Source organism: Zonotrichia leucophrys, chromosome 17 (genome assembly GCF_028769735.1).
Source record: "Zonotrichia leucophrys gambelii isolate GWCS_2022_RI chromosome 17, RI_Zleu_2.0, whole genome shotgun sequence".
Lineage (NCBI taxonomy): Eukaryota > Metazoa > Chordata > Aves > Passeriformes > Passerellidae > Zonotrichia > Zonotrichia leucophrys.
This window is the reverse complement of record NC_088186.1, coordinates 3,778,323-3,795,347: the sequence shown is the minus strand read 5'-3', so window position 1 is coordinate 3,795,347 and position 17,025 is coordinate 3,778,323. Positions and strand designations below refer to the sequence as shown.

The 17,025-nt window shown below is 42.9% G+C and overlaps 2 protein-coding genes across 7 annotated transcripts; one reads left to right on the top strand and one right to left on the bottom strand.

The window, feature by feature from the left end:
* The first annotated feature begins 5 nt into the window (after nt 1-5).
* STKLD1 (serine/threonine kinase like domain containing 1) lies at nt 6-12,356 on the top strand. Of its 6 annotated transcripts, none has more exons than XM_064727618.1 (19): nt 6-185; nt 999-1,094; nt 1,508-1,552; nt 2,843-2,917; nt 3,543-3,647; nt 3,834-3,904; nt 4,460-4,575; nt 4,922-5,034; nt 5,148-5,281; nt 5,718-5,848; nt 6,464-6,547; nt 7,225-7,341; nt 7,901-8,035; nt 8,892-9,020; nt 9,836-9,973; nt 10,507-10,635; nt 10,870-11,007; nt 11,319-11,398; nt 12,225-12,356. In XM_064727618.1, the coding sequence occupies exons 1-19, from the start codon at nt 171-173 to the stop codon at nt 12,291-12,293; spliced, it is 1,920 nt and encodes a 639-aa protein (XP_064583688.1). In that variant the 5' UTR covers nt 6-170; the 3' UTR covers nt 12,294-12,356. The 6 variants fall into 6 exon arrangements, with proteins under 6 accessions (XP_064583688.1, XP_064583687.1, XP_064583685.1 ...); XM_064727617.1 differs by having other exon boundaries at nt 78-185; nt 5,121-5,281; nt 9,845-9,973; XM_064727615.1 differs by having other exon boundaries at nt 78-185; nt 5,121-5,281.
* On the bottom strand, nt 12,133-17,013 carry REXO4 (REX4 homolog, 3'-5' exonuclease). Its single transcript, XM_064727622.1, has 8 exons — nt 16,670-17,013; nt 15,951-16,303; nt 15,517-15,669; nt 14,643-14,836; nt 14,100-14,188; nt 13,792-13,866; nt 13,459-13,533; nt 12,133-12,890 (listed from the first exon to the last, which is right to left on the bottom strand). The coding sequence occupies exons 1-8, from the start codon at nt 16,862-16,864 to the stop codon at nt 12,789-12,791; spliced, it is 1,236 nt and encodes a 411-aa protein (XP_064583692.1). The 5' UTR covers nt 16,865-17,013; the 3' UTR covers nt 12,133-12,788.
* Between the last annotated feature and the right edge of the window lie 12 nt (nt 17,014-17,025).

Below are 17,025 nucleotides of genomic sequence, written 5' to 3'. Positions count from 1 at the left end.
CGCGCCGGCGCGCGGGGGGCGGGGCCTCCGAGTTGGGACACGCCCCCAAGACACGCCCCTCAGCGCTCTTAAAGGGGCCGCGCCCCCACCACACTCCTGTGGGGGGGGTCTCATGCCCCCAGGGCCAATGCCCCGCGGTTCCGGGTGGGAGGCCGGGCTGTGCCCCCGCCATGGAAAAATATGAGGTGCTGCCCTCAGTCTACCCGGCAATAAGCATCATTGTGGGGTGTCGGTGGTGCTGGAGGGGTCTATGTGGGGTACAAGGCCCTCGGGGGGGGCTGTGACCAGGGCAGGGGCTGTGGATGACCTTGGGGACACGGTGTGGGTGGATCAGAGTGGGTAAAGTGGCTCTGGAGGGGTTTATGAGGGGTCTGTGACCAGGGCAGGTGCTATGAGTGACCTTGGGGACATGGTATGAGTGGCCCCGAGTGGGTAAAGTGGCACTAGAGGCGTTTATGAGGGGTCTGTGACCAGGGTGCCCTTGGGGACATGGTGTGGGTGGCTCTGAGTGGGTAAAGTGGCACTTGGAGGGTTTATGAGGGGTCTGTGACCAGGGTAGGCACTGTGGGTGCCCTTGGGGACGTGGTGAGGGTGGCTCTGAGTGGGTCAAGTGGCAATAGAGGGGTATTGAGGGGTCCCCTGAGAGCAGCACACAACCGAAGGAGGTGGGGATTGAGTGGCCCAGGGGGGTTCCATGATCCTCGAGGGGGTTTGGGGATGTTTTCAGCACAGCGATTGCCACAAGGAGGGAAGGGAAGGTCAGTGTTCATCCCAGGGGCTGGGTGAAGGTGGTGAGGGTGTCCCAAGGCCAGTGTTCCTCTCAGGGGCTGGATGAAGGTGGGGTTGTCCCAAGGCCTCTCAGGAGCTGGGGTGAAGGTGGATGTGTCCCCAGCCCTACCCTGGGGAGCTGCAGGTGTTTTCTGTGTGGAAGGGTTTTTTTGTTTTGCCTCGGTTGTTCTGCCCTAGCTGAGCAGGTGCTCTGGGTGTGCCCTGTGCAGGTGCTGGAGCAGCTCCAGCCCGGGGCACTGGGCACGGTGGTGGTGGCTCAGCTGAGAACAGACCAGGCTGCCCAGAAGAAATATGCAATAAAGCAGGTGAGCAGGTGGTTGCTATGAAAACAAGAGTGTGGAATGTTTGTTGTCTCCAGGGGCACAAGGATAATAGCAAGAGACCCATGCTGGGCAGCTGAGCTGCTGGATAAGAGCAGGCTTGCCTGTTATAGTGCTGCTTTTTGGGAAAATGGGAGATTCAGATCAGTTTAGGGGAATGTTGAGGCTCAAAGTGGGGAAAGGGCATCAGCCTAGTAAGGTCCCATCAGTGCTCTCACCTCAGCTCAGTGCAGAAACACTGCTTTGTTTTACCCATCTCCTGACACCAAAACTGCCCCAAACATGAGAGATTTGACCTATCATTGAAAATTTATGTCATTTGCACCTTGCTAAGAGTGTTCTGGATTGTTCCTTGCTGCTTCTGTTACAGTCTCAGCCCTGTCTTTTGTTTGGTGCAGGTTGAATGCATTGACCAACACCAAGCAAATGTGGCCTTGAAGGAGGTATTGGTGCAGTCTTTTCTTTACTACTTCACTTACAAAGACCAAAGTCTTGGTAGAACCAAGTCTTTTATCTGCAAGGATTAGCTGAGTAAATAAGTAAATCAGGTAGGACTATTTGTGGGGTGTGCTCTCTGCCCTCTGCTTGGGCTCAGGCCAGGGTTTTGTATTAATTGTTGTTATTTATGGATATGTAAATTCAAATGGACAGCTCTTCTCAGAGAATAGTTCCTTCTCAGACTTTTTATTTGTTTTGTGAAGCCAAAGGACAAAACTCATCTTTTTGGCCTTTAAACTGAAGGAGAACCTTGGTCTGTTTATAGTTTATTATTAATAACTTGGTGTCTAGATAACATATTTCATTATATGCTCATTTCTCAGAGTTGAACATTTTTATTGTGAATGATTTTCTCCCTTTGTTGCACTCTTTTTTTTCTGGTACAAACTTTGTCATAATGCCTTGAGTAAGAAGCATCAGAAATACTCTTAAAAGACCAAAAATAGTTTCAATAAAATAGTGGAATAGCACATGATGGATGAGTCTCCCAGTGCCCAGTATGCACAGCATCTGGAGTTGGAAAAGAAGGACAATAAATGCCTGTGCAGATATTTTATCCTGGTCAGACCTTTCTGACCTCTTTCTGTACCAAATATTGCATTACCAGTAAAACTTATTCCAATTTTTCTTTTGAAATAAATATTGAAATACATCTATTAAAATAAATGCAGTTGTTACATTTGGGAGCCTGGATCTTTTTAGCTTTTTCTGTTGTGCCTGCACAGCCACAAACACAACTACAGGAGAGTAACCTGAATCCTTTTTATCTTCCACATAATCAGCAAATTTGCTGAAGTGGTGAAGATTTGTTAGAGCCCTGCACAGAAACCACCTTCAAGGAGATAAAAATCTCTCTTGCCATTGTATTTGCTGAGGTTCAAGCTTGCATGGAGCTTACAGGAAATAATGAGAAATCATCCTGACTTAGATTCTAAGAAATGTTTTCAGGTTAGGATGTTAGGAGCTGAAGAAGGGGGTGGTTCACACATCATCTCCCTGTGGATCAGTTTCTATCTCAGAATCTCACAAGGCTGTTGCAGCACTGGGTGAAATATTTTCCTTCTTTCCACATTTGTGTATGCAAATATTTAACAGAGCTGGCACTTTGCAAGAGTTGGATCAGAAATGTGACATGAACAAGTGAGGAATTGGCTTTGGTGTTATTTAAGGTCCTGGTAAAGGGAAGGACTGTGTAGCTGTAGAAATCTGTCTCTATTTTATCTTTTTCTGTGCAGGCAAAGGATTTGCTAAAACTGTGCCATGTTAACATCTGCACTTACAAAGAATTGTTCCTGACTTGGAATAATGAGGTGAGAATGGAACAATGGAAGAGGATTAGTTAAACTGGGATGTGTAGTTTATGTTCTAGGCACACGAGTCTGTTCACAGATTTACATTTGGGGTCACTGGGTGAGATGCTAAAAAAGGTTTTTTGATTTGAAACAATCCTGATTTTTTTATTTTTTTTGCCTCCTGAATACACACACACACAAAAGCTGTGAATATGTATGGATTGGAGTCCATCACATGGCAGACTCCAGATTCTGATGGGAATTAGTGTGCAATTCTGATTTTCATGCCTGCATGAAAACCCTTCTATAGGGGACCACAAGAAGCTGAAAGCCCTGACTTATTTATTGGCAGATTTTCTTCAGTGCTTGGACAGAACCTTTGATGATTTTCTGGATGTATAATTGATTTGAATCATCCTATACAGCTTCAGATAAGATGCTTGATAGTGGTGGTTTGTTTTATTTGCTAAAACAATGAGCATGCTGGATTTTTAATGAAAGAAATTAAATATTGTCTCTTCTGTGAGAGAATAATCATCTCAGAACCTTTTTTTTTGTACTGTGAACATCACACCCACCAGCTTGGTTTTGTCTCTGTTACCTGCAAACAATTCAGCAATTTTGGTGCAATGTTTTATTGCAGGTCTCATCTCTGTTCCTGTGCCTGGTAATGCAGCACTCAGGCCAAGGAGATCTCTCAGCTCTAATCAGGGAAAAGAGGGAGAACTCAGAAAAGATATCAGCCATGGTAAAAACTACAGAGGAGGCACCTGTTTGAACTGAGAGACTTGGTGCTTTTCTGGAATTCCTTCTTTCTGCAAATCCTCCCTAAAGCCTTCAAAGCACAGGAGGGTGGTTTTGGAAGCTCAGTTCTGAAAGAGATTTGGAAGTTCCTGAGTTTGTGTTACACTTTCATGTCTGTCTCCCTCCACAGGTGGTTCAGAAGCTCCTGGGACAGATGGTGGATGCTTTGTTTTACATACACAAACAAAATATTTGGCACAGGTGAGCAGAAATCTCATTTTCTTTGTCTGACAGGTTCCTGTTCTTTGCAGTGCTCAGAGCCAGGGAATTTTACTCTTCCAAAAGGGAGAAGTTCCAGACTTTAGATTCGTTTTTTTAACTTCTGAAGTTACTTATTTCCTGAGTTTTGTCTGGAATACTCATTTGATTGAAGTATTATTGCCTGGGTTTTTTTTTAATATTTAAAAAATTGTCCATCTCTTTAAATGCTCACATTTTGGTGGCTGTGATGGACAAAGTTTGTGTATCTGAATAAGAGACAACCCTTGCAATCCATGCTCAGATCAATCTGTGTCCCAAGCACAAATTTTAAAGCATTTAGAGAGGAAAATAATTGTATTTTGGTTGATTATCACTTGCATATTAAAAAAAAAAAAATGAAAACCAACAGAACACAAACAAAGAATGTCCAAAACAATTTCCAACCCCCACAAAAGCCCCAAACCAAACCTTCTGAGGGCTAAAGATGCAGGGAATTTGTAATTATATGTGATTAAATTCTAATTTCACAGGCTGACAGAAATATTTGTGTTGCAGAAATCTGAAGCCATCAAACATCCTGGTGACTGGTGAGCCATCCTTCATGCTGAGTGACTTCAGCACTGAAACACTGATGAGTGATGAGCTGAAATGGAAAATCAGAGTGGAAGAAGGTAGACATTTGTTTTGCTATTTTTTCTTTCCTACTGTATTTTAAAAGGTTTCAGTTTGGTGAATGTTTTTATTCCTCAGAGAGAAATGAGGAAAGAGGAAAAAGTTGTCTTTCCTCTCCTTTCTCTGCTCTTTGTCTTCTAAATAGGATTTTCATAGGCAGCTGTCTGCAGCATTAATTGTGTTCACGAGTGAAAAATGTAGATATGTGTGTGAGTTTCTGCAATCAATACACTTGGAATCCTTTTTAGCTTTGTCCTCAGGAACATCTTAGGGAAATGTTCATTAGTTACAGTGTTTTGTAGTTTTTGGAAGCACAATGTCACCATGTGATTCCTGTTCCTACAGAAAGCAAGTCTTGGATGGCTCCAGAAACATTTGGGTTTTCTTTCAGTGAGAAATCTGACATCTGGTCCCTGGGCTGTGTCCTCCTTGACATGATGAGCTGCTTTGTTCTGAAGGTGTGTAAGAATGATTTATTTGGGATTTGAAGGGTCCTGGGCTCATCAGGAAATGTGAGAGCTCTCTGCCACTGTGCTCTTCCCAGGCAGAAGAGATAAAATCCTTCCTGCAGGGTATCAGAGGGGACAGCAGCTGCCTTGAGGGAGTCCTGACCCTGATCCAGGATGGAGAAAGAAACTATTTGCCTTTCTTCCCACTGTTATTGATGATGCTACAGATTGAGCCCAGCATGAGGCCCACAGCAAGGTGACTTCTGGCTGCCTCCCCTTGATTTATTTTGTCCTGAACCCCTCCTACCCCCACAAACTGGGAATGTTCACTGCTGTTGCAAAGGGTTAACATTGCTTATCCTCCTGCCTCAACAAACTGAGTTATTAAACATTTGATATTCCTGCAGAGGGGACACTGAGATGCACAGCTGTCCCTTTTTGCAGTTATATTATAAATTCATGTTATACACAACTTTGTGAGTCTGAACTTGACACCTAACGTGGCTTGTGCCATGTGAGCTCTTTCTTGAGCTTTTTGGAAGTAAATTGTTTAAGTTCTGTCAAAAATAATCTACTCTAGAAGCAATATTAGTTTTTTTTATATCAAAATGAAACAATACCTGTAGATATTTTTCTTTTCTAACTTACCAGTCCTAACTCACTGGTGCTGCCTTTGTCTCTCAAAATTCCAGGGATCTGATCACTGATCCATTTGTTGAGAAATGCCTGATTTTTGCTGGTGAGACCTCAATAAAACTGAAGAAGTCTCTGCTTCCCTCAATAACAGATGAGCTCTTGCAGGGAGGAGTTGAAAATGTTCTAGGTAATAAGGAGAATAAGATTAATGTAAGAGTGATTTTCACAGGAAATAAACCCTTCCAGTCAGGATGTATTCTAACTAGAAATAAATTCTTGGCCTCTCATTTTACCTGCAATAAAATGGGATAATCTTTGGAGCAAGGATCACTATGTTATTTTTCCTCTAAATTCCTAAGGTTCTCAGCCATTCCTATTGCAAAAGTTAAACAGGCTCAGAGGTCATTCCTCAGAAAATTTGGGAGCTCCACTTATTTTGTTTGCATTGTAAGATGTTTGCTGATTCATGCCACAAGGGATCTGCTCCATTATTTTCCTTCTAAGTAAGGAAGATGTTATTTTAATCTGAAAAGTCTATTGGAATAATGCATTTAAAGCTCCTATCCCTGCTGATTTAATATTCCAACAGATTGTCAAAAAAAATATATATAATGCCAAATACACTGTGAATCATAACACTTGATGTTTAATGAGTTGGGGGGAGAAAAGTTTTTCTCTTTTCAACAATCCCAGATTTCATTATTTTCATTCATATGAATTCACAGCTTGCACAAAACAGAGACAATTTGAGTGCTTTGTGTGTTTGTGTGGAATGGTTGGAAGAATTTCCTTGGTTTCTCAGCATTCATGCAGGCTTCCTGGGATGTTGAAGCAGTCCAGGCTGAAGGCATCCAATACCTTGCCAGCTTTGTAGAGGATAAAACTGGTAAGGCACTACTTGATCTATTTCTTTATTCATTTATTCTGCTCCTTCCTTACATTTTGAGATAATAGGAAGAGGAAAACATTTCTACTGCCCACAAATGAGAATGAAATTGTTCTCTTCCTGTTTCTGTAGCTGATGGGATTGTGTTGGTTCTTGTTCTGTACATGCTTCTGTTAACCAGCAGAGGGGTTTTACTGGATAATAAAAATGGGCACTGGGGGAAGAAAACCAAACCTGTGATATTTGAATTGGTAACAAGCTGACATTTGAGGAAGGTAATTTCCACAAGCCCTGTGATGACCTGGGGGTAATTCCTGGGGCTGCAAGGTTGGCAGAGCCAAAGGAAGCTCCACATGGCCAATTCCTGTGTCTGTAAAGCTCTGAGGTGAGAGCTGTGTGTTTGCTCCCAGAAGCTGCACATTTTTCAAAAGAAAATCTTTCTTTTGAAAGATTTTCAGATCAAAGTTCATAATTCAAAGCACTGTGTTAAATCAGTTCTAAAATGCTCTGTCCTCTGACAGCACTTTAATGCTGGCATTGGCTTGTGATGTTAAAACTCAGGGTTTTTCTTAGCTTTAATTGATAGGAGACATTTCCCACTCAGATTAAAACAATTCACTCTGGTTTGTTCTCTTTGATTCAAGAACCTTTCTCAAAGAATTTCTTTCTCCCCACAGCATTCCCCTATCTGCTGACATGCACAGAAGTGATCACTCTTGCCATGAAGGTTCACACAGATTCTCTGGATTTACAAGTGGAAGGCTGCACTTTATTGCTTGAAATTCTTAGTCAAGGTACAATTAAGATTTCCTCCTTCTGCTGGGTCTTGTAAAGATTACTGAACCCATTATCTGCTCAATTAACAATTTTAGGGGATGAATTTAAAGAACTAAAGGAAGTTAAGCAGCTTTTTGAATTCTCATGGCCTTCCTTCAGGACTGGCACACAGCAATTCTGTGTTAATTTTAAATACAGGTGCTGATCTTGTCCAACCAAGTTTGTTTTCATGTTATGCAGAGTGTTGCTAGAGGGCATAAATAAGACTCTTGTTATTTTGGTATTTTAATTTTAAACCATAAAAGTGGTTTTGGGTCTCTTGTGTGGTCCCTGCTGTCACTTTCATGGCAATTTACCCCAAAACCACCTGATGATATGAGCTTAAAAATACTAAGAATTGAGTTTCAGCAAATGAAAGTTTAAAGTAACTTTTGCTAAGAAATGCTGCTAATTGAATGCTTTGCTATGCTGATTGCAGGGCAGGGGGTTCAGATTTCATTCAAAAGCACTGAAATCTTTGTTCTATTCCAAATATTTATTATTTATTATTTATTATTTGTTTGTTTGTGGTGACAGCTCTGATGCAGGGGGTGACGATGGCCTTGGATGAGAGTGTGGCCAGCAGCCTGTTGCACACAGTGAGGGAACATTCTGAAAATGAAGAGTTCCTTTCAATGCTCTGCACAGTCCTGATGATGGTTTCAGCCAGTGGTGGGTCACCTTGCTCATTCTTTGGGGAATCTTAATTTATTTTTATTTTTTGAAACAAATCCAAGATATAATCCACACTGAGAGGTGTGGATGTCTGTGGGTAATTATTAATTTAATAGTGGTAAGATTGACCAGATAGTGATAACACCCCTGAAAGCTTAAGAAACAATGCTGAGGCTTCAGAGATTTACTCTAAAAGATACAAATCTGTATTTCCTCTTGGTTTGGAAACAAATAAAAGCTCTGCAAATAGTAGTGCTTGAGAAAATGAGGGCACAGAACCTGAATTCTATTTTGGACTCTGCCATGATGAATTGAAACCATTCTCCCTAACTTCTCTACTTTGTTCTCTTTTCTTCTGAACTTGTAATTGCTAAATATTTATAATATTTTTAGTTGTTTTCAGTGTCAGTTCAACATTCATCAAAGACTGTTTTTAGAAATGGTTACAGCAGGATTTAGCAGCAAGGGGGAAATCTTCAAAAAAATTATTACAAAGAGTCATGTCTAAGACCAAACTGTTTTTACCCAGCGTTTCCTAATTCTGAAGCTTAGTTTGAATCCTTAAATGGAAACAGGTAAAAAATTGTAATTTAAATCCTCTCAGTTCCTTTCCTGCTCTGTGAATTCCCAGTCTGTGAGGAAGAAGGATGGCCAGGCATGCATTTGAATGGATCAGATGTGTTAAATGCATCTTGTTAAAGAATTCGGGTCTGTTCCCTTGCTTCCTTTTGTGCAGCTGATGGGCTCATGTTACCTCTCTGTTATCTCAGTTTAAACACCTTAGTGCTGCCTGTTTCCAGGCCAGTGAGTGGGACAAAAATCCCAGATTCTACAGAATTTCTGTGGTTTGCAGAAGTAGCTGCGGAGAACTTGAGGAAAGTTGGAATCATCCCAGACCTTCTGTCAATTTTGAGGCGTTTTCTTCACAATGACAATATCTGCTTCTCTTGCTGTGCTGTTCTCTGGAGCTTGGCTGTGAGTGGTGAGTAGAACACAGGAATATTGTGCCTGCACTCCTGTGGCTGAACAGCAGCAGGTATTGAGCCTAACTGAGTTCAGACATTCCTGATTGGGAAATGAGATTGGATTTTCTCCCATTCTTGTTCCAGGGAGATGGAATGAGATGATTTTTAAGATTCTTTCCAGCCCAAACCAATTTGATTTTGTGATTCTGGAGAGTTGTTTCCACAGCACTGCTACCATCACTTTGTGATCCAGAGTTAGATAAAAACAAAAATGAATGCAGAGTTTTTTAGCAAGCCTTTGTGTGATAAGGTGTCACATTTGAGCCGTTGGGGCCAAGATGTGACCTGATTTTATATTTACTGATTTGTTTGTGATGTGTTCTTGTGGAGGTGTGTTCTGATCATCCTGCAAGGCTGGAAGCACAGCTTGAGCACAGTTTCACCTGGTGTGTTTTATTCCCTCTGTGCAGCAAATTACCCATTGGATTTATGGGACAGCTGAATTTCCATCCTGCAGCCTGGATACTGTCAAAACTGTGGTTATTTCTGGAGGCTTCTTGCTGTGATCCCTATGCATAATTTAAATGACAAAGAACACTAGTTCCTGCAGAAGTTCAGCTTTCTCCAATAAACAGAATTATTTATTAGTTCTGTAGCACTGGGTTTGGTTCTGTACATTTTTGATTCCTTCCCTCTGCTGCCCTCCAGACTAAAACAATGTTGCATTATTCCAATGCCAGCAGCCATTAAGGTTTTACTGATATTATTTGACATACAGTGATATCATTACTTCATTAAATAACCCTGCCTGCTGCATTTCCTTTCTGCTAAGGGAATTCAGAGGATAACACAGAGCAAGCAGTGCTGGCAAGTGCTGTCCCTGTCACCTCAGCAGTGCTGCAGGAACACCTCCACAATGGAGTCATTGCAGAGTCTGCCTGCTCAGCTCTGTGGGCACTGGCACTCCAAGGTGGGTGACCCCAGGGTCCCCTCTGTCCCTTGGGCATGGGAAAGGCTGGGATTGTGTGTCAGTGGTGGCCCTGCAGTCCGGGCTGCTGGGCTGGAGAGGGCAGCAGAGTCAGGAATTTGCATCCTCTCTGGGTTGCTCTTCCTGCACTCGCTCTGTGGCTCCCTAATGAAGCCATTTTTGATGAGCTGCAGCAATTAAATCACCAGAGACTGCTAATAGGCAGCTATTTGCTTGGTTGATTTGGAACAGTATTTCATATTAAAAAAGAAATAATCATTATCATTTGCACTAAGGAACCCATCCTTGCAGTCCTACTCTGTCTTATTTCTTCCTCATGCAACAATATTGTCACATTTACCTACTGCCTGCCCTTGTGCCATCATTCCACTGGGAAAGCTGAGCAAAACACCCTCAGCAATCTCATTTCTATTCCCCATCAGAATAAGTTGAGTATTCAGGACTCTTTATTCTTCTGGCCTGGAGGATACTGAAATTTTGGGCTTTCCTGTGTGTTTTGTTTATTTTCTTTAAAGGTTGCTTAGCTGACAGTGACTATGAGCCCACAGCAGCACTTCTGCTGGATGCACTCAGGATGAACCCAGAAAGAAAAAGGCTGGTGCAGAATGGCTGCCTGGCTTTAGCCACCCTTGTGAGGCTCTCAGGTAACATTCAGCACTTCTGCTTTTATTAATTACCAATCAGCTCCATCAACATGAAATTAAAATCACTTCTGCATATCTGGTCTTCTACTTGTTCCCAATTATGCTTCAGAACAGTTGTTAGGAAAACTGAAAATAATGGGCACAACTTCCTGAAAAGGTGCCCTGAGCCAGCTCTGAGGGGATGGGAACAGATCCTGCAGTCTGCAGCTCCAGCAGTGTTTGTCTTCCTTGCAGAAACTGCAGCTTTGGCAATTCTGCTGGACTCCAAGGGCAGTGGAACAGAGCTGATCAAACAGGAATATCACCTTCATTCCCACGAGCCAGGGGTGGCAGAGGCTCTGTGCCTGCTCATGAACGAGATGGTTCAGTATGGTGAGATGGCTGCTGCTGCCACTTGTTGAGTCTCCTCCTCTCTCCCAGCCCCAAAATCAGTAAAACCACAACAGCAGCTCTCAGGGACATGTTAGCTGCTCTCAGGAAAGACTTCATGTCTGAGAAAATTGCATTCATCCTCCTGAGAATTCACTCCACTTGTTCCAAACAAATACCACTCTGATGGTAAAACATTTTAACTTCATCTTCTCTTGCCTCCTCCTTGTGTAACTCTGTCCTCTCCCTGTGCTCCTTTAGTTCCACTGGCAGTTGTGCTCTAACCAGAAATTTTCTGTTCATTGGCACTGCAGATGAGGTTATGCTGAATATGAGGTCCCACAAAATGGAAAAGCTGTTGTCTGAAATAAAATTCCAGTTTCCATTCAGCACGGTATGGAGAAGTCTCTGTGATAATAAAATATATTCATGTATTATTTCTGGTGAGGGATTTGATCATAGTGCAGAAATTTAGAGAATTAGCTGCATGTGGAGTGAAGAGTGAGTTTGTAAGGATAGTTCTAATTACTGAGAACAAATGATTGAAAGTTGTTTTTCTTGTTGTTGTTAATGCTGAAATTTTAAAAAATTATGTTCTGGTCTCTTGCAACATTACATTAATTTATTGCAGTCCTCATGCTAAACCAGGCTGAAGTTTACAGGAATAAAGCCATAAGTATATTACATCCAATTTATTTTTGATTTGGAAGTGGCATTGTTAACAAATAAACAAAAACCCAAAAAAACCTCTCTGACAGTTTGTGGGAAGATTTAACTTGCATTAAATTTCACCAAGTAGTCACACTGAAAAAAAAGGAAAAACCAGCAAAGTTACCAGAGCTATTTAATGTGTTACACTCATATTTCTTTTGCAATGGCTTGCTGGCAAGAAACCAATAATTAGGTTTGTTCATCAAGCCAATAGAACTGGTTAGTCTTAATTTTGCTGATTTTAGTTTTGTATTTACAGAATTGTTCTCAAAGACAGTCACAAACTGTTCTCCTGCAGGCATTGCCTGCACCCTTTCAATGAACACTGCAGCCCCAAGGTAGCACAGAAAAAAATAATCCCAGAAGGGGAGAAAGCTCCCTCTCCTGTTGTAACAGCAGCCACTTCAAAGACCTGTGTTAGACACATTGTTTTTATTAATAAATGAATACAAAAATAAGTGGAGCAACAAGGTAATCTTCTGTCTGACAATTCTCTCGTTTCTCTCCAGGAGATTCTGACCTTGGTGGATGCAACACTTTCAAAACTGCTGGATACAAAAGCCTGGAGCCTCCATTAGAGGATTCTTCTCACCAGAAAAAAAGAATATTGGGCTATTAATAATATACAAACGGGTATTTATTGATGGTTTGGGTACCACAACTGTGTAACAGCAATAATTAAGAATTCACCTTGCAGTAGACATCACTTTGTGGGCCTCAACATACTTGAAATAAAGATCTTAATCCTTGGAGTTTTGACAAAGCAATGACAGTTTCTTCCTTCATCTATCATAATTTAATATTTTTAACTTATTCAGTGTCTATTTCTGTTGAAGGAATTTAACTGATGAAGTTCTTCCCAACTTCAGGCATTTGTTACAAAGGTTGGTTGAGCACAGTAGCAGGCATCAGGCACGGGATACCAGCAGCATTCCTGCACTTCCAGGCTATTGTAGCATTGTCTTTGGATTGATTTTATGAAGTAGCTGCTGTCAGTTCTGACTTCTCTCTAAATCTGGAATGTGACATCAAACCAGCAAATGCTGCAGATGAAAGATTCTGCCCTGTGTTTTTTAAGCTTTACAATTTTTCTTGTTAGCTTTGTTCTTAACAGCAGCTTCCCATTTCTTTTTCTCCAGGGTGTAAAGTCTCATAGCTGCTTGTGCATCCTGGATCTGAAACAGAACCAGACAAAGATGTGAGATAATAAACAGCTGAATCTTCCATCCTTTTAATACATCCTTCCAATTAACATTTCATGATCTCTTTTTACATGTAGGCTCTGTGCCTAGGGAAAGGGAAAAATGGTGTATTTAGAGTGCAGGGCCCACCACAAGGCTCTACATTGGAAAGTCCTAAGAGAATTTAGTCATTGATACAGCATCTATGAGCTCCCCTCCCAGTTTTGCTTCCCCAGTTCATTCCTCTTTTCCATCCTCCTGCCCACTGAAATAAAGGATCTGCTGAGGTTCAGGTGTCTCCCACTGTTTATCCATCCTGCCACAGTGCAGAATGTTGCTTTTAGAGTAAACAGATCTTGATCATTGCCTTTATCCCTGGGAATTTGAACAAGAATTCAGAGTTAAGAGTTGTGCAGAAGTTGTTTATGAAATGAGTGAACAGTGAGCAAGCAGAGATGACAATGTCACTTCCAAGCAGAATTTGCTGATTTTCACTGGGATGAAGGCACAGCCCTGGGGGCTGAACCAGAGCCAGAGCTGGCTGTTGTGGGCAGGTACCTACCGAGCAGTGCTCTGCTGTCTGCACCTGCACACTGAGCAGCTTCTCACACAGCAGCTTCAGGGATGGCCTGGAACTCTGGGGACAGAACAGATCACAAACCATGCTGTCTCACAGGACTTGAAATAACAGAGATGGGTGTTATGTAAAAATATGTTCCTCAAAGTACAGCACATCTTAGCCTCTGCTGGTGAAATACCAGGAATAATTAATTAATTAGGAGATTTGTGTGTGCATAGGTAGGAAAGAAGGAACAGGGTGAGGTAAAAGCAAGCTCAGGAGTGAGCCAGCAGCTCTGGAGTCTGTTAATTGAGCACCTTCCCAGCAATCTCTTACCTTGACTCTCTCTTTGAAAGGTTTGTATCTCTGTGTGTCCCTGATCATCTTGTGAGGGTGATCAAGAAGTAGGACCTAGAAGAAATCACATTTTCAGTCTAAAATGTGCTATTGTATGAAACTTTACAGAGCTGACTGTGCAGCTGCCCATTATTTCCTCCCATCCACTGTAAGAGGCACTTTAAAGCCATGAAAGGACAAGACCCAGCTCATACAGACAGGGCTGATCCAGAATGATTTATCAGAAACTCCATTTTCAGTGTCCCTTGATCCAGAACAATGTATCAGAAACTCCATTTTCACTGTACCTTTAGGTCATTCCGCAGGGCGTGCCCAACTAAAATCCTTCCCTGCAGGATCTCAGCCACCTCCTTCTGAACTGTTTTGAAGTCTTCACCTAAAAATGCCACACAAAGAAACACCTTCCATGAGCAACTACTGCTTTTTTTCTGGGAAGTAACTGATCCTTGGGACTGTTATTATTGTACAGTACACTGAATCTCTGCTTGTTAGAACACAGAGAATTCCATAAAGAGAAAAGAAAATTATATTTTTTTATACACTATGTTCCACCAGTTAATTCCTTCAAGGGTGTAGAGAATTCTACAAAGAGTACAGCATGAAAAGGAAATGATTTTTTTTTTATACTATATTCCACCAGTTAATTCCTTCAAAGGTGTTGATGATCACTGTATAAAAACACTTCTTCCCACAATTTTTCTTAGCATTAATTTTAAGTCAAATCTCAGCATTTTGCTTTCCCAAATTAGGTCTCAAACCCTCCCAAGCTCAGCCAATGAGGCTTCTGTGCCAACCCACTGAATCCTCCCTCTTTGGGGGACCCCTGGTACCTGAGTTTACGTTCTGAGGCCGGATGCCACTGACAGCTGTCCTGTAGTCTGTCACCTTCTCCGTGGGCTTGACAAACTTGTCATACACACACTTGCCAAACTGGTTGACGATGGACACCCGAGCCAAGATGCTGTCCTCGCCCTTGGGGCCCACCCCCACCATCTCACAGTCCATGGCCACGGCCCTGGTCAGCCTGGAAGGCAAAGGGACACCTTGGGGACACCTTGATGTGAGCAGGGCAAAGCCTGGCAGCAGGGGCAGGGAGATGTCAGCTCACTGTGCAGGTCAGTTAGCAAAAGCCAGTCTGATAGCCCTGATATTATTGTTATTATTGTTGTTTAATTGAAGGGATGGGACTACAGTCAGGTTAAAAGCAATTTATTGTACAGACTAGGGGCTGTGAGATTTATGAGGGTAAGTAGTTGGTTATAGCTCAGGAGTAGTTATAAATTCTTTGTTACAAAACAATATATAACTTTCTAAACTAACAGACACTTGCTACAAAGTTATTTTGCTGTCCTAACCTATCACTTTTACTTATTTCTACCCCACTGTGTACACTTTTATCTAATGGGCTATTTTCACTTGTTTCTATTATAACTTCTCAACTCTTAGCTTACTCTGTACAATTACACCCTGACATTATAAACCCTTCACTATCTTATTAATACAGTTTTTTACTTAAGGTATACTCTTATTTACAACTATAGAAACATGAGTTTATGATTTTTCTGCTTAATGTCTGTGTACTTTATTTTTACATCAATCTAAGCTTCTTCCAAGGCTGCAGATCAAACCTTTAAGTGTTTCTGGAAGTTTCTATCTTCCCATTTCTCACACTGATTCCATCCTTCCCCCTGCAATGTCACTCACCCATCAAAAGCCTTTTCCTTAACCAGCACCTTCTCCACAGACTGGCATTGCTCTGTTTCAAGCCCCAGGTTCCTTCTGGCAATTTTTGCTGCTTCAGGTCCTAGTGCTGCTTCAATATCTTTGGGATCAACATCATCAAACCAGATGTCAGCCCTGGGAAGAACAGAATTATGACATTTAACACTCTCAAAGCAATCTGGTGTCTGTTGTACAAAAAGTATGTTTACTTTTAAAACCAAGAGATAAACCCTGTGAAAATAAAGTCTATGGCTGGCACCTCTGCAGGTTTCTTGTTGTGTCTGAGGAGTTGGGGCAAAATGTTCCTTATTTCTTTCAGAATTTAGTCTGGAAAGGTGCAGCTGCTTGGAATGTACCTCTCTGTGCTCCTCCCACAATAAATATTCACATCCATGGCTGCTGCCTGAAATACTCACTCTTTGGGCTGCTGCTCCAGGGGTTCCTCAGCTTTCCTCCTCTTGTGTTTCAGCTCATCCTTCTCCTTCACAACAATGCCATTTTTCCTTTTTTCTTTGCTGCTTTTCCCATTGCTTTTGGTGCCATTTAAGTTCTTATTTGCTGTAACCCCCTTGGATTCTGGCTTGGCCAAAGGAGCTTTAGCAGCACCATTTTCCATTTTATTTGTGGATTTTACCTTTACCACATTCCCATTCCCATTGACTGCTGGGACTTCTGGGCTTTTGGCTGCTTTGAGTGGCTGCTTCTTTTTGGTGTCTGTTTGACCCGTGGGGATGGGCTTCTTGGAGTTATTTGCCTTTTGTTTCAGCAGCTGAAATGACATTAAAAAAAAAAAAGATAGAAAGATAAAGGAAAAGAGAAGGCTTTAGAGTGACCTGGAGTACCTAAAAGGAGCCTTCAGGAAAGGGGGAGAGGGACTATTGACAACACCCTGGAGTGCAGTGTTAGATGGATTTTGGGAAGAAATTCTTCTCAGTGAGAGTGGGGAGACCCTGGCACAGAGTGCCCAGCGCAGCTGAGGCTGCCCCTGGATCCCTGGCAGTGCCCAAGGCCGGGCTGGACATTGGGCTTTGCTGGGACAGTGGGAGGTGTCCCTGCCCCGCGGAGCTGCATTCAGGCACTGCCAGCATGGCCCCGCTGCTTCCCTGTCCCCACCGCATCCTCCGGTCCCCCTCACCTCCTGCAGCGCCTTCCAGTTGGAGGAGAACTCCTGCGGGTTGCGGGGGGGACCCACAGCCGCCATGCCGGGGCCTTTGGACGCGGCCGCCGCTTCCCCGAGGGCCTTCCTCTTCTTCCTCCTCTTCTTGCTCTTCCCGCGGGCCGCGCCGCTCGGCACCGCCGCCTGCGGCTCCGCAGGGCTCTGCTTGGCCATGGGGGGGTCAGCGGGGTGGGACCAGGACGGGGATCGGGATCGGGATCAGGGGACAGCGAGTCCCACCCGGCCGGCGCTACCGCAGGGGGAGCGGCACAGCGCCGCACCGCCCCGCCGGGGAACGCCGGCCCGCGCTTGGGTTCCGGGCTGGATGGGGAGGC

Excerpts from the sequence above, each read along its gene's own strand:
- STKLD1 (XM_064727615.1), top strand. Across the intron at positions 5,282-5,717 it reads AGCATGAGGCCCACAGCAAG|GGATCTGATCACTGATCCAT; the intron begins GTGACTTCTGGC and ends TCAAAATTCCAG. Across the intron at positions 8,036-8,891 it reads GATGATGGTTTCAGCCAGTG|AAGTAGCTGCGGAGAACTTG; the intron begins GTGGGTCACCTT and ends TGTGGTTTGCAG.
- REXO4 (XM_064727622.1), bottom strand. The coding sequence starts at position 16,864 with ATGGCCAAGCAGAGCCCTGCGGAGCCGCAGGCGGCGGTGCCGAGCGGC. Across the intron at positions 16,304-16,669 it reads ACTGGAAGGCGCTGCAGGAG|CTGCTGAAACAAAAGGCAAA; the intron begins GTGAGGGGGACC and ends ATGTCATTTCAG. Across the intron at positions 13,534-13,791 it reads CTTTCAAAGAGAGAGTCAAG|AGTTCCAGGCCATCCCTGAA; the intron begins GTAAGAGATTGC and ends TTCTGTCCCCAG.